The 15,954-nt window shown below is 43.4% G+C and overlaps 1 protein-coding gene across 1 annotated transcript; it reads left to right on the forward strand.

Moving 5' to 3' along the window:
- Positions 1-2,882: 2,882 nt before the first annotated feature.
- LOC115313227 (HIV Tat-specific factor 1 homolog) lies at positions 2,883-15,116 on the forward strand. The gene is made up of 3 exons (XM_029972174.3): positions 2,883-2,949; positions 6,177-6,262; positions 14,301-15,116. Exons 1-3 carry the CDS (start codon positions 2,883-2,885, stop codon positions 14,805-14,807), a joined length of 660 nt encoding a protein of 219 aa, XP_029828034.3. The 3' UTR covers positions 14,808-15,116.
- The last annotated feature ends 838 nt before the right edge of the window (positions 15,117-15,954 follow it).

The raw sequence follows: 15,954 nt of genomic DNA on the forward strand, positions 1-15,954 counted from the left end.
TGCCTAGGAAATGTAGGGACAAACAGAGCGAACTAGGGAACGTTCAGAGGGACGAATACGATTGACAGTAAGGAATCTCGAAATGTAAACAAAAAACCTGCTGTAGTCGGCGTCTGCTTTTCGCTGTATTTCTTCGGTGAGTAAGGAATTAAAGGTCTCCAGATTCAAACTTTTTTTCGCTTAACTTTCAAAAACAGGAGTCAACGCTTTAAATAGACACGAATGCTCTTCACATCTGTGATTGTGTGTTTAACATCGGTCGATAACAGAATACTTTGAGAGTGACAGTAGTTTTCATGCTCACATTTTGAAATAAAGGAGCCATCGGGGGCCCCAAATCTCACCGAACGCGAGAAGGACGCTCTACTGGCTACATCGATGAAGACAAAACACCATCGAGAGTAAGTAGGCAGGTTAGATGACTACTAAAATCATGTCATGCCTGAGACCGATGAAGTTCAAAACAGTGACGAACCCGCCACGGCAGCTGCGAAAATGCCCGGAAATCGTCGAACAGAAGTCGTCGAGCTGTCGTCGCCACGAATAGAAGTTGTCGTCGCCATGAATGAAAGCTATAAAAAATATTCCTAAAAAACGCGATCACCAGAAAAGTTACTGTTATGGAACGATACAGTTTTCTGAAGCCAAGATTTTACTCGCGAGACAAGAAAAATTCACCGAAGATTGTCTCGAAACTCAGAAAACGAAAGAAATTGACTTTTCGCTGTTTTATAACAATATGATGCAAACGGCAGAAGTGTCGACGATCAGCTGAGCGCCGAGATCATGCACTGCCACTAATCAACGCGCTGATCGGATTGAAGTAGAAATAAACAAGGTGGTAAATAACAATTCGTTACAGTTATGCGAAAATAAGTAGAGTAAGTACATACGAATAAGCTTGGAAAGGCAGACGTGAGCCCCACAGCTCCGTACGTATCTCGGTTAGGGCTAACACGCACTGAAAGTGGAGAGGAAACTTGATAACAGGGGTCGATAAACACTTCACGCGACAATATTTTGCATCCTTGTCACAATCGAAGGTCATTCTGTCGAGACTCTCACGCTGTTGCAGCCTAAAAAAACACTTTATACAACCAATTTTGTTCACCGCGTCGACCGCCACAAACCAGCCCCCATGTTTGAAATCTAGGATTAAGAAACAACCAACGTTACTAAAACACTCGGTTGGAAAACTCGCCGCCGAAACCTGGGCCGCAGGCGTCCACCGAGACCGAGCTAAATGCGACAACAGCGCCACTCTTTATCCATTGTCTGTACTGTGGACACCTTGAGCTTTTAGAAAGCATGTTTTTTTGGGTAAAAACAAATGGAAAAGACTCTTTTTGTATGAAATTTATTGGAGTTTGGTACCAAATGATGGTTGCGTGATGTTTTTAAAATTTTTAGGTTGCAGGGTTTCGCGGCACAATGAATATTGTTTTTATACAACCATGCCTCAGCGGGCCTTTCAGGTAGCGCGTCCCGCCCTAGGTGCATTTTAACTCCAATAGCTGAGCGCGGCGCGTCCGCCAGGGATACGAGGGTGGCGCCCCGTGACCTCTACCGCTGTGTCTGTTCTTAGAGCCAAAATAGAAGTCACGTGCAGTTCCTCGAGTGGCCGCTGCGGGAGAAACGGTGGCGTTGTGTTCGTCATTAGCTCGGTGCTCGGAGACAGATTGGGGCCACTTTTTCACAGCTTTCTCACTTTTTCACAGCTTTCTCTATGAGAGTTTCCCAACTGAGTGTTTCAGTAACGTTGGAAACAACCAAAAGCAAAGCGCCCAATGTTGAGCACTTACGATAAGCGTAGTTTAGTGCTAGGTTTAGTGATAAGCGATTTTGGTGCAACTGAACGAAACCGAAACTTAGCTTAGGTTCCCGGCTAAGCTAGGCTTTCCGCTAAGCGGCGTTGCTGCAACCGACCTTTACTGTTTTTTGATAATGTTGAGCAATTTTCTAATTCAAACCATGCCCTTAAACAGAATGAAATAAAAGTTAAATACTCAAAAATAATTAACAATCTAATTATCCCAAACTTTAATAATTTTCCTATATATATATACATATATATATATACTGATGGTAGAGATACCCGTTCTCCACAATAACCATAATGTTGTGCTTTCTTGTTTATACCTTTGGTACCTACACAAAAAACGTATCAAATAAGCAAATGATCACAAGATGGCGTAATCAATAGCGATATGCAGTGTTAGTTTTAGCGCAGGTAAGGGAATGCACATGTCCGTTGGAAATAACTGAGCAAGTCAGAATTCTTACCATTTCATCTGTGCCGAAACTATTGTACTATATAAATCTTTACAAGGCCTTACTATTTTTATCAATACAACAAATAAGTTAATAATGATAAAATGTTTCCACCGATGTTTGTTGTTAGATATAATAATATACTTTTTTTGTATTGGGAAAAAGAGTGAAATAAACTTATACGAAACACTTTCGTGCGCGTGCATGTAACTTGTCTCACTCGATCCCCGTAGAGTTTGTCAAACCAAATTGGAATCCGAAAACAATTGTAGAAGTTTGAAATTTTTGATCAAGGAATAAACAGAACCTTCCAGAAGCTCTTTGAATAGGGTAGCACCTCCAAATGGCATTTGATGAACTCTCATATAAGAATGTACAAGTGGTGTCATGCCGAGTCAAACGGAGTACAATGGCAAATATCTGACGACAGGTATTACAATATTGCCGAAACCAATAATAAATAGTTTTTCGCTCTGGGGATATGTTTCTTCCGGCGCTTAAATTTAACATTTTCATTTCAACAAACTATTTGTTTTATAGCTTAGCACACCTTTTGATATGCCAGCAACTGAGAGTAGAATGCGGACGTTTTTGCTAGGACCAAGTGTGGCATGATAAACCGGCGTAGAGGCTACGACTGTTTGTTTACAGATATGTACAACAGACTCCGACGGATTGGTAAGTCAGTCTAATATAGATAAGAATCAAAATATTCTTGAGTTAATTTTAATTACGAGATTTAAATAACCCAAATAAGTAATGCAAGTTTCGTTTACTGTTTTACTTTTAATGAGTTAAACTGAATTCGAGCATAATGAAAGAATTTGTCGAAAAGTGCCAAAACAGCAAAAATAGAACATAAAAAATTTAATAATGCACTCGGAATATGAGGTTTTTTAAGCAAACACTTGAAGAAGAGAAGTCTCTTCCCGAAACGTCGTGTATTAAAGCCTCTACTGCTTTTCAAACATTTTTCTACGTTTAAAATGAAGATATGTAGATAATATCGTTATTTTTTTAATATCGTTTGCTTAATCGGGTTAAATAGTATAATTGTTTGAAAGCAAAAAAAAAACAAGAAAAAAAACACTGATGTTACTGAATAGGTTTTGCAAATCATCCTTGTTTTTTTTTTTTTTTGTGGAAACCTTCCTGTGTTTCCTAGGCGTTCTGTGCTAGATCATTCCATCACAAATGTCCCAGACGCTACAATCGATCATTTACGAATTTTAAAAGAAAATTCATGTTTTTTTACTTCTTTTCCTAACATACTTTCGCACAACTTTGTTTTTTATGGCTTGACCGAGGTTTCAATTTTTAAAATGAGCGTAAAACTAGTCATCCACCAATAAATAAATAAAAATCAGATTTTCTTCGAACCGCCTCCCAATTTGTTTTATGAAATTCTAACGGCTTTTTTCTCGCTATGTTGCGATGATAATGCCATTTTTATTGTAAAATAGTGGAAAAGAAAATTAAAAACAGAATGCACAAGAATCAGCATATTTCTCAAGTTGGTAAATTATTGTCACTTTGCGCCTGGCAAGTAAAACTTCTCTGTCGGAAGCCCTGGAGATGTATTACAAATCAAAAATGTTTGAAACTGCACAAAACATTATTCACAGACAAAAAAATCAAGTTTTAAAAAAGTCAGTTCTGGCTGTCTAAACAGCCGTTTATTCTACCCTGAGGTGGTCCAAGTAAAAATACGAAAATAACGACTTTATAACAAGAGTTCATTGCCTTTCATTCCAAGAAGTTTAATCAAAAAGATATTTGACTAAATCTAGAAAAAAATATAGCGAATTTGAGCACCCGCGTCGTAACCTGGGGTTGTTTCTTAGCCCCTCTTCACCGCACAACACGCCACCTGACATGGGTGGAACTTAGTTCAGCGAACAACTAGAGAACGCCGAGTTTTCATCGAAAGGCACTTCAGCAAATAGTCGGCCGCCGCGAAGCGATGTTTACGAGTGGGCTAGGTGGGTTATCATTTTTGTGATGAGCCGCCGCAGACTGTCGCCGCGAAGACGCAGCGTTATGGTGGGAGGCAGTCATAATAAAATAGAAAAATAGGTGCTACTTTTGTGCATTTTGTTGAATTTCGAACAAAATGTTTTATCAACAAAAACTGCATAATAATCAGGACATAGCAAGCTACAAGTCGTTCAAATTGTATAAAACAAATTGTGAAACTTTTCGAAGGAATTGAGATATTTACTGTGTCATTGATTGATACATAGTTTTACGCCCATCTTAGAACTTCAAACCACGCTCACGTAATAAAAAAAATGGGGCGAAAATATTTTTGACAAATCTTAAGGATTTTGGGGTAAAGTGCCCTGAAGTTTCTATTAAAAATCGGAAATAGTCGAGCGCCAAGTTTGGGACCAAAAGACCATTTGATATACCCCAAGCGCCCCGGCCCGCGTTAAAAGAATCATGGGAACGGTGTTCCTCCAGCTCCTTAGTGGCCGGTAATTTCGACGCTATCCTTCGTTACACAGCTTCTGAGCGTAATTCGGAGTAACACTGAACAAGCGCCGGATATACCCCAATGACCTGTGCTATCGCTTTTAAAATTTCTTATTGATTTCATCGTTTTTGATACTGTGCGTGCTGTCCACCCTTCAACCTGGATGAGCTGCAGAAATCTCTTACATTATTATCATTCCCGTACAGATTCAGACACTGATATTAAGTTAGAAATGCTAAAAATGCTATAAAAGGACCCGCGGACTTCAAGCTAAATCTTGGTTTTGTGGTTGTGAATTCTCGGCTTTTTAAGCAATTCTTGCTAAACCAAAGTTCACGAAAATGAAAATATTGTGAAATTTCTGCAGCTGAGCGAGGTTGCAAATCTTCTATTAATTTCGAATGGCCCTGCTACTTTTTTTTTCAGATCTTTCAAGAAAATTACGAGTCTCCTTTTTTTCATATCTATATTACACTATTTTATAGGTACATTATTATAACCATATAACTATCTTTAATAGAAATATATATATATATATATATATATTGTTGCGGTGACGTCTGTACAGTGTATGCAAACATTATACTAACAGGCAGCAAGTATGCAGATCTTTCAATACAAAAGTAGCTCCGACAATCGGTCTATTTTACACAACGCGAGTACGCAAACAACTTGGGTCAAGTTTATGAGATTCCTTAGGTAAATTTAAATACTTAGAGCATACTGACGAAAAAGGCTATTAAACGCATCCAGACATTCATATTATTATTTTTTTTATCGTATGATGTAGTTTTTTATTTGAGGAGGGAATGAAGCATCCTGAGCTCGCGAAAAGCCTACGAGTAGAAAGCGGGATTTATAACCGGCCTACAGGACGACAGAATATCGAAATTTCCGTCGTTTTGGCTGAGCGAACCTTCTCCTTTTGGGAATGATTATAATGAACAGCATTGAGATGTGTTTTTTTTTTCTGCGTTTTGTTTGATGAGTTTACGAAGGTCGCAACCGCGTTCACGAATAGAAAGAGTACGCCGACTTACCTTATCCGACTTCGTCGTTCGAATGCTCGACCGGATTTTCTGTACCACATCTTTTTTCTCGGGACCTGTTCTTCTGGTAGGTTCCGAGAAAAAAGACGTGGTACAAAAAATACGGTCGAGCATTCAAACGACGAAGTCGGATGTAGGTAAGTCGGCGTACTTTTTCGTCGGACACCATGCAGGGAACCGCGCGCCTAGGGTATGATTGTGAAAAGTGTTATATCAGCTATGCGGACTCATGGTGCAACAGAAATAATACATGTGTGAGCATATTTCAGAAAACTATGCGTTTACTTGCTACTTAATTTTCAAGTTCGTGAAATATCGATGCCTAAGGCTAGGTTAGATAGAGTTCTTTGCTTCTCCTGACTTGTCCAAATCTATTACAGCAACCCTTCTATCATTGGAACATCTACTGGCAGCGTCGCTTCCAACGGATATATTTTTAGACAATGAAAAACAAGCACTCGTTCAGGTCAGAGGCTCTAATTGTTTACTTTTATTAGACAACATAATACTAAAGTTGTTTATAGTGTATGGAGCATTCGTGCTAAAACCGGTCCCCACCGATTTATAACCCCCAACTTCGATCAAGGCCGTTCTTGCATTTTCTGTGGTTTTTCATTGACACAATACTTCTTTGCATCAAGATAGTCTTATTTTTTTATCTGATCGATTTGATATAACAAAATAAGCGAGCCAGTTATAACTGTTTGCACAGATATAAACTGGGTTGAAAACATTTTTGTTCTTAATGCGCAATAATTTCTTTTGTCTTATTAAAACACGAAGCCCGCGTGAAGTGATCAAAGGTATCGATTAAATGCGGCAAGACTTTTAGGAAACACCACTTTTGAATAAAGTCAACAAAGCACTTCATTTGGAAGATATGTGTGCACGATTGAGCTTTTACGAAATTGGACTTTTTTCAGAATGGTAACTACCTAAGTGAGTTGCGTGTATATTATAGAAAATAAAAGCGCCAAGACACGAATGACAAGTAGAAAGTCGAAGAATATGTACCTGGAGCGCTCTCTAGTGTACGTCGTTCTTCTACTCGTCGTTCGAGTTGTTTTTGGCGTATTTATTCTCTACATGTTTTTTTTTTATTTATAACTAACCCGTAAGGCCTTTAGCTGTTGGTCTCCGTCTTCAACTTAAGAACAAATAAATAAAGAAACAGTTGTCATAAATAAAATAAAATTTTCGCGGATCCCGAAATACGGGGCGCAAACTCGTGTCCGCTGAAAGTCGGAGACAGTCGTGTTAAGCGTCGGCAGAACTTTCAAATCGGTTTAAAAAAAAAATATTTATCTTTCACATGCTTGCTAAAAGACCCGAAGGCCTTTGTGAAAAATACAGAAAATGCGCGGTACTATCGTGGACACTGTAAGCTATAACACGGCAGCGGCGGCCGTCCCGCACCCCAACGCCTCATAGCAGGCGCCGTCCGAAACCCCGCGCATGCGCCGTGTGGCGGACTCGCTCTTCCCGCCTGCGAGCACACCCTCGCTTTGTCGTCTGCTAGGCACAGAGCAGACGACGCCACAGCGCTTGCCAATTTTCCCTGAACACGGTTCAGCAAACCACCGCGTAAGAGGTGTCCACGGTTGATTCCCTGACTCCGCTGGCTAAGGATGATCATCGCCACTAACTGTAATATCACGGTAGACTACTTTTTTTTTCTTTTTTTATGGGACAAACTTGCAGTTATACTCCGTTTCACTTTATGTCTAGGCGCAGCGGACGCTACGAGACGATAGGGCCAACCAAAAGCGACAAAAGCTCACTTTTTGCGCCTTATTGTGTCCCCCGGTGATGTACTCCGTGACATTGCACCTTTGCCGCTATTTAATTGGCTATGTCGTTTTGTAGCGTACGCTGCATTCGGACTTTAGGTGAAACGGAGTATAAGTCTATTTCTGTATCACACCTGCTGCGCTCATACTGGTTTGCGAGCGCATATTGTAAAAGATGCATTGCGAAATCCTGTTCCTAAAAAAGCAAAAAAAAAAAAACAAAAAAACGTTGACAGGGTAATGCCCTAATGACTCTGCAATCTCCCCCAATCAAAAGCGCCGGTTTAAAATGAGTTTGAGAACAGTTCGCTAGGGCCAGGGTACCAGAGGAGCAGCACTGTGGCATCGCCTGCTCTGCGCCTAGCAGACGACAAAGCGAGGGTGTGCTTGCAAACGGGAAAAGCGAGTCCGCCACACGGCGCGCATGCGCGGAGTTTCGGACGGCGCCTGCTATGAGGCGCTGGGGGTGCGGGACGGCAGCTGCTGCGGTGTTATAGCTAACAGTGTCCACGATAGTACATATGCGGCACAGAGGTATATGTTTAAACGTCATTCACAAATTTAAAATGATACACATGCTTCGAATTCATGCACATCCGTAAAAAAGTGAAACTTTGTACGAAAAGAAAAATAAATGCTGCGAAACTTAGTATTTAAAACATTAAAACAACAGATATTTTTGTTTAAAACCTTAACGCGTCATGTAGGTGTTTGTGATTGTTCCGCCTTGGGAATTGTAGCGGAGTTGATCGACGTACATTAAAAACGTACGTCCCTCAGATTACTCTGACGATAATTGTTTTCTCCAATTGCACGCACTATTATGTAATTTGGTTCCTGTGAGATTTACTGTGACTGGTAACTCCCGTCGCAGGATTGGTCAGTTGATCGGGAACGCACTCTCCATTTAGACGTACGCGTTTTTGTGCGCTATGTGTGGCTAAGGTGTCCTGCGGAAGCCCTATAAGCACTAAGTTTCACTTGAAATAATTAGCTTTAAAGAACTTGCAAGGATTAGGAGGCCGCTCCACGCTAGTTCGTAAGGCTGGAAGCGCCCCGAAAACGCGTGCAGTTAAAAAACAAAACAAAAAAAACAACAAAAAAACACGGAGGTATTTACAAGTTAGTATACACAATGCTGGTTTGGGGCATAATCTTTACATTTATGCATTAAAAATAGACGAGAAAGCAATGTCACTGTGAGGAACATTATGGGGAATGTGGTCGGCGTAGCTTTTCTTCTTTCCCAGGGCTCTAAAATTGGGAGCTCGAACCCTGGACATTGCCGAGGTTTCACAACGGCAATATCCTCAGCCGTTTATTCCACACAGAAGCCTGCACGAAGTGATAATTTGTTTTATTAATTTTACGAAAGGTTTACAAAATGATCTCCGAATATTTAAGTTTGATTTGAAAAATGCAAGGACGTTTGGGATTCTCTGTAATGCCGAATTTGAGCTTAGCTCTTGAGGAGGAGAAGGGTAGGGAAAAAGGGCAGGGTATGCCCTCCGTACCCTCTCCTCCACCTCCTCATAGAAAAGCTTCAACGCACCTTTACTCAAGACTAGCTAGATTGTCTTCGTTATAGTGGCCAACAAAGGCTGCCCAGCCGTGCTGCATCATATTACAATAAAGAGAGTCATACCCCTAGCTTAGTTTTAGCTTTGTGCCCCTTTGTGCTCTCTTACGGTGCCTGGAAACCCCCCTTCCTTCTCTGCCCCCCCCCCCCCCCCCCCTCTTCCGAAGGAGTGTGTGCACGCCACCGCTGCCGTCAGTTGCGAACTGTATGACTGGCACGTTAGCGTTAAACGCAAAGCCCTCGCGAGGGAAGTGTATGAAAAGAGTTGATACGCTCGTGTTCGACGTTGTGCGACGGCAAACAAGTATCAGCATATGGTTTATAAGCATGAATAAATAACAATCAAGGAATACAGTGAGAAGTTAATAACCTGTAGGATCTTTTGTTGCTTGTGTTTCGGAGTCAGTTCGTGCAATACCTGTCCATTTAATATGTTTATATTTTTGTAAAAATATAGTGTTTTGTTAGTCTTACAAGTTAGTTTTAAAAATTCGTGACGCGAAAGCTACACAATTTGGGGATTTAAGTAAGTTCAAAGGGGTAAGAGGGACATAATAATGGTGGGCTAATCGTCACAATACCTGGTATGAGCAACTAAAATTTTCCGGTTAACTTTTACCTAGTTAACCGCAAAAATATTACATATATATAATACGAATAACAAATTGCTGGGCGTTATCGAAAGCCACTGAATGAGTAAATGTTTAAAAGATTTGGAAAGTGGGAAGCTCGGTATTGTTCTCAAGTTATCCATCATAGAATAGGCGCAAGGCTGGCGGCACGGATGACAAGCACGGACTTTGGGTTTCACTATGATGTGCTGAGCATAGAGTTCGCTTAGCAGCAGCTGCGTCCGCCGACACAACGTCGTGAGCAAAAGGCTGGAGGGGAGGGGGTTGGGGGTCATAAGGAAGCAATGCAAGGAAACACAAAGCTAAAACTAAGCAAGCGACACATCGACATTTCGCGCATCCCGATAGAGCAGCACTGCTGAACAGTCTTTCTCAGTTCTGAAGAATCCTGTCTTGGGACACACTGAGGGGGCAGAGGAAGCGAGAGCGCGCGGGGGGGGGGGGGGGGGGGGGGGGGGAGGGGGGGGAGGCGCCAAAAAGCCGATCTCTGACTGGAGCGATTAGTGGGTAGAGGCAAAGCTTCACTGATCTCGTCGAATGCGTTAAGGCTCTGTTATAGACCGACGTTAAGCGCAGAGAACGCCGCGTAGCGAAGAACGTGCTCCTTTCACTGGCCGGCGACCAGGAGCTGGATATCTGCGACCAATTAGTATCCTTTGCTACACTCAACGTCGGAGTATTATAGAGCCCTTAAGGTACGTTTATACTCCAACCTAACGTTGACGGGCGCGGCGTAGCGCTGTGCGCACAAATGCTGATTGGTCGCAGATATCGACTTCCTGGTTGCCGGCCAAGGAAAGGCGCGCGTTCTGCGCTACGCTGCTTACACTGCGCTCAACGTGGGAGTATAAACAGCCCTTTGAGGGCTGTTTATACTCCAACGTCGGCGAAATGAACGTTTGCCGGCACAACACGACTTCCGTCGACCGCAACGTTGCGCCGCGCTGCGATGAGAACCCGCTCGCTTTGCGGTGGCTATGCTGCTCCATTTCGCTTCTCTAAATTCGCACATGCGCACAGGGCTTTCCCGGTGGCGCTCTTCCGCTTCTGCGTCTTCTCTCCAGTGGCGATCGTGGCTCGCGGTCATGTCAGTCGTGCGCTCGGCAAAATCAACGTGCACGTGGACATGCTCAACGGAAGAGACGGCGTGAAAGTGTCCCGACTCTGTCATACTTCTTTGTGTTGTTCTCTACCCTTTTTTGAAGATACCTGCGCACTCTGCCAATCGAAAATCATATCAATGCGCTCCGTTGTTTTTTGTTCCCCGAGGGAAGCAGCACTGACTGGTCTTGAAACCGCAGATGACTCTGACGGCTTCCAGGGCGGTTTCTTTCCTGGTTGTGTCCCTGTGCTCTATCGAGCCCATGTCATTATTAGACGGCCGATCTCCGATCGCCTCGATAAGCCGTTCCGTTTCATTGGTTTTAATATCACTATCGCCTCGCACCATTTTGCGATTTTGCTTTTTGGCACTCGACACGCACTCGCGCGAGGGCTGCTGGCATAGCCTCCGTCGGCGCCGTGCTCGTCTGACCTTGAACGCAGAGCATGACCAAGTCCATCGCAAGCTACGCTGTCGCACATCGAGCTGTGCTGCCCTGCGCCGCGTAGAACTTGACGTTGGTGTATAGACATCCCGTTCGCAGACAACGTCAGCAAGCGTGAACGATCCCGTGCGCTTGTTGTCGTTATGACGGTGTGTAAACAGGACTTCAGAATGCGAGACGCGACGGCGTCCAAGCGCAGTTTCGTTTCCTTCTCTCCCTCAGTTCCTGCCACCATAGGGAGAAATCTCGCATAATGAAGCACGACTATAGTTGGCGACAGGTTAGGAGTGAAGAGGAAGCTCCTCTCACCTTTCTTTCCTTTAGCAGGGCAAACGCTGGAGAGAAGGCAACCTCCTCTCCAGCGTTCGCTCTGCTGAAGTAGAAAGTGGTAGGATAAGCTTCCACTTTGTTCTTAACCTGTGACCGACTATAGCTCAATTCGAGTGTAGATTTGTTGTCGCTTTTCTTTATTATAGCCTCGTCCCACTAGAGTGACAAATACCGATTTTTGTCCGACGACTCAAAGAAGTTCCGTGTCGCTGATGCTGTCCCACTGTTTTGCCCGTGTCCCACTAGAGCGACAGACAGAAACAAAAGACAGCGACAAGCCTCAAACCCATCCAGCATGCTCGCGATGGGAACTTTGGCAGGTGTTTAGTCGTTCAGTGCTCGTGAAGTAAGCACGAGCGATTGCAAGCCTGCCAAAGATACCCTCGCATGCATGATGCTCTTGTTTGAGCATAGCCTCCTTTATTCTACAAAGCCTCTCAAATCGCGAAAGACTCTGGTATGAGGCTTGTCGCTGTCGCTTGTTTCTGTCTGTCACTCTAGTGAGACACGGGCATTACGACCACCACCCGTGACAAACGCCGACAAGCGCCGACAAACGATCGACGACGGACAAGTTCTTGTCTGTCGTTGGACTTGAAGCGCAGCAAGCATTCCCACCGAGGAACATCTCTCGGAGACAAATTTCTCCACCTCGCCCGCTTGTACCATTTGTTGCTTCTCATCCCACCTTTCTACCCTTCCCGCCGGTTCTTCAGTGGCTCGCTCCGCCGCTCGACCCTCAGAGAAGTCCTTGGCGACCACTGACCATTCCCGCAAGTTCCCGTCGCTCGATTACTCGTAGTGGTCGCGTGCGCGTCTCGCCTGCTGCACGCGCCCGCTGGCCGCGCCCGCTGGAATTCGCTGTGGTTGGTTTTGCCCGCAAAAACTTGGTGCGCCAGGTGGTGCTTCAAGACACCGAGGTCTATGCCCCTGCATCAGGAAGGATACACCCATGTTCGAGGACGGACCAAAGTAAGACCGCTCAACACGAAGTAGGGCACGACGTTCCGCGGCAAGCCATTCCGGCAGACAAGAGACTTGTCATGACGCTCTGTGATAATCGGGATGCCGTACTGTCCCCAAACCACGCCTTCCCTCGATCATTCGGATATGAAATAATAAATATCCTCAAAATCGGCGTAAACTTCCTTGCAGCTCGCCTAGAATGCCTCGAACGACCAAGGAAATAAACGATTCGGGAACTCTAGTTCGAACAAAAGTTTGGTGTCGATTGTCACATCTGTTTGCGGAAAGTCGCAAACGGCAAATGCAGACAAGCGGAAGCTTTAATCAAGAAATAAACTAGTCGTCTCCACATTCACTTTGTTTGTTGGTTTGTTTTACGCCCAAAGAGCAAAACACGAAAAGCGCGTCGCCAGACTCTGTTTGTCTGTGCATTTTGACGTGTTTTGTTGACAACGCCAGTTCCACTAGGAAACAAGTTTCCTTCTCCCATTATTCCGCGTCGTGTCCGCCAGGTGGGACGGCCGACTCCGAGAATCGGGCTGTCAGCCGGTGTCGGCAGTCGCTCGTTGTCGGGTGTCGCTGTAGTTTGTTGCTGTTTGTCGCTCTAGTGTGACGCAGTTATAAGAGCTCATACGTCTTTCAATGTTTTGTCAGCACTAGTTAGCTCAAGTCACTGTGAGCGGAGAGTTTAAAGTAATTAAAAATATTTACATAGATATTTCGTAAGCATTGACGTCCAATTTTGTCACATTAAAAAAAAACTATTTGCTGTATTTCTGATATTATAACATAGCTGCCATAACAGATAAGCAGATTGTTTTATATATTCTTAAAAAAAAAACATTTAAAGACTCGAATTTTTACATATTTTGATACGTTTTATATTAGGTTGTTTCCATGGTATGAAAGTTGCAAATAAGTCTTTAAAATGTCTTTACATGATTGTTGTGTAGCTCCTTTTTTATAAAATGTTTTATCGGAATATTTAATATTCACGGAACGTGCTATAAACATTTCATAATATTATTAAAATAAATAATCAGTATATGCTATCCTCGGTACGAAAATGGCAGCTGTGAAAAGGGCCGTAGTGAATCATTGGCAATGTCCACGGCCGAGCTTCTTAGTTTTACATCTCTGGGAAAAAAAGGCTACAGTATCATAAATAGCTGAATTTTCCTCCCAAGATCTTCGTTTATACACATATTTTTTTACATAAAATAAAACAAAAATATGGCACGGAGCATCATTGTATGAAGTGTCGTGCAACCACACAGTAAACATTTTCAAATATTGTGGCCTGTTGCATTCAAGGGTGTTGAGGCGAATATTAGGCGATATCCCCTCGCAGGATTTGCGGACGTTTAAATAATCGCGGTGCCGCTTTTGCAAATATATTTTCGCGTTTTTGGTATGTGAAAATCAAGTACCGAATGATCAATTAAAGAACATAACCAAATGAGAACAGAAAAGACGTATGTGGAGAGTTGCAATATAAACAAACAATATAAATATACATGCTGTTTTTAAATAATTTAACACTACACATGCAGTCATAATCGTCTTTATAAATGTAACACTGTTTTGATAAGTAAAGTCAAGCCAGAGCTCATCGCAGCGAACGAAACATGTTGTAACGTAACTTCCATTATTTCCGTAGACGGGGCCGAACACGAAGTCGTTCCAGTCGCCGCACCTTGGACAGCTGGAAGAGAAAAATAACAGTGGTTCTTTTCAAAGTTTATCTTCATTAAAGGAGGCGCACACTGATGGCAAGAGAAGCGTTCCACCTTTGGTGGTACAAAAGAAAGACTTTCATGCAAGACTAGACGCGGATGAGAGTGACAGTTCCTCCGATATTATAAGCTCAGAAGCCGACGAAGGAAGTTCGGACAGCGAACACGAGAGTGATGAGTTAGAGGAAAGCTCCGAGCCACAGTCAGAAGACGACGAAGGATCTTTTAGCAGCGACGGCGAATTTCCGGAAAGCACGGTTGAGTCCTCCGAAGAGGAAGAGGATGACCCATCGGAAAGCGTAGACGACGTCTTCGGGGAGGCCAGTGAGGTTCAAGAGGAAAGCAGCGAAGAAAGCGAAGAGAAGGATGTTAATGATGCAGAATTTACCGAACCTCCAAGAGATAGCGAGATCGATAGTGATGAAACGTAAAACAGTTATTCGCACTACCTTCAGAGAAAGAGAAAATAAACAGTTTTTAGGTGGGCTTTCTGAAATACTGATTTTAGACACATGAACGGAGAAGTTGCGTACGACGCTTGAGATTGCGGAAGTGGTATAGGCGCTTAGACCAATGTGGTGCTTCACACATTTTAAATACTGTGCAGTCTTCGCATACTCCGCGGGAGTAAAACAGCAGTAACCAAGGCGATTTGCTCCGAAGAATTAAATGCGCACTCTCTCCCCCCCTCCCCCCCTTCAAGGAAGGGTGTTGTTTGCCTCCCCCCCTTCAAGGAAGGGTGTTGTTTTGGGGGACCGCATATCATGTATCAGGATGTTTGGAGCCTACCGAGATCTACTCACCGGCGGGAACGCGGCATCAGGCAGATACTCCCAATTTCCGTACTAGTTCCCGTTACCCATTGCCGTACTAATTATGCGCCTCTTTCCTTTCTTCATAACTTGCCCGCATTGCCTAACAACTTCGTCTTCGACCACATTGGCACTCATTGTTTGCTTAACAAACATTATAGACTCATTTTGTTTATATAAACGTGTTGATTTAGTTTGGTATTGTATTGTGTTCTGTATGTGCGGGTAAGCTTTTTGTCTGTTGTCCTTGACAAAATAATGTTTTAATCAAGTTCAAAGTTCGTCCCCTGTACAAAAAGAGGAGGTATCTTCAGATGGAATTTGTAGCCCAGAGACAAACCGATCGGCACTGGTCAAGCTGGGTACCTGAGGTCAGTTGCTACGACCGCGGGCAGACGCGCAGATCACTTCATGTGAGTCCACCCTGCTGTTTTTGCTTGCACTTTAAACAGGCTGTCCTGTTGAGTGAACGTTTGGACAACGTGTTAACACGGGTTGAGCATATTTTCGGAGACCCTGTCACTTTCAAATTTGAGCAGCTGAAGAGAAAGATATGTTATCGTCGTCGGGAAACCATTTTTGACTTTTCTTGTGACAGTCGGAGGAGACGCTGTCATTGCGCTGACGGTGTGGCGAACGCGCAGAGCACACTATTATCTTGATTGCTAACGTTCTTTCATGTGCGGTTTGCTGTCGCTTGAAACGTGCTTCTACAATGTGTTGCTGTGTTGAATTTCCAAGGGCCACTATACCACGGCACATCAAC

The sequence above is a fragment of the Ixodes scapularis genome, unplaced genomic scaffold (assembly GCF_016920785.2).
Source record: "Ixodes scapularis isolate PalLabHiFi unplaced genomic scaffold, ASM1692078v2 PGA_scaffold1__304_contigs__length_218370807, whole genome shotgun sequence".
In the NCBI taxonomy this organism is placed as follows: Eukaryota; Metazoa; Arthropoda; class Arachnida; order Ixodida; family Ixodidae; genus Ixodes; species Ixodes scapularis.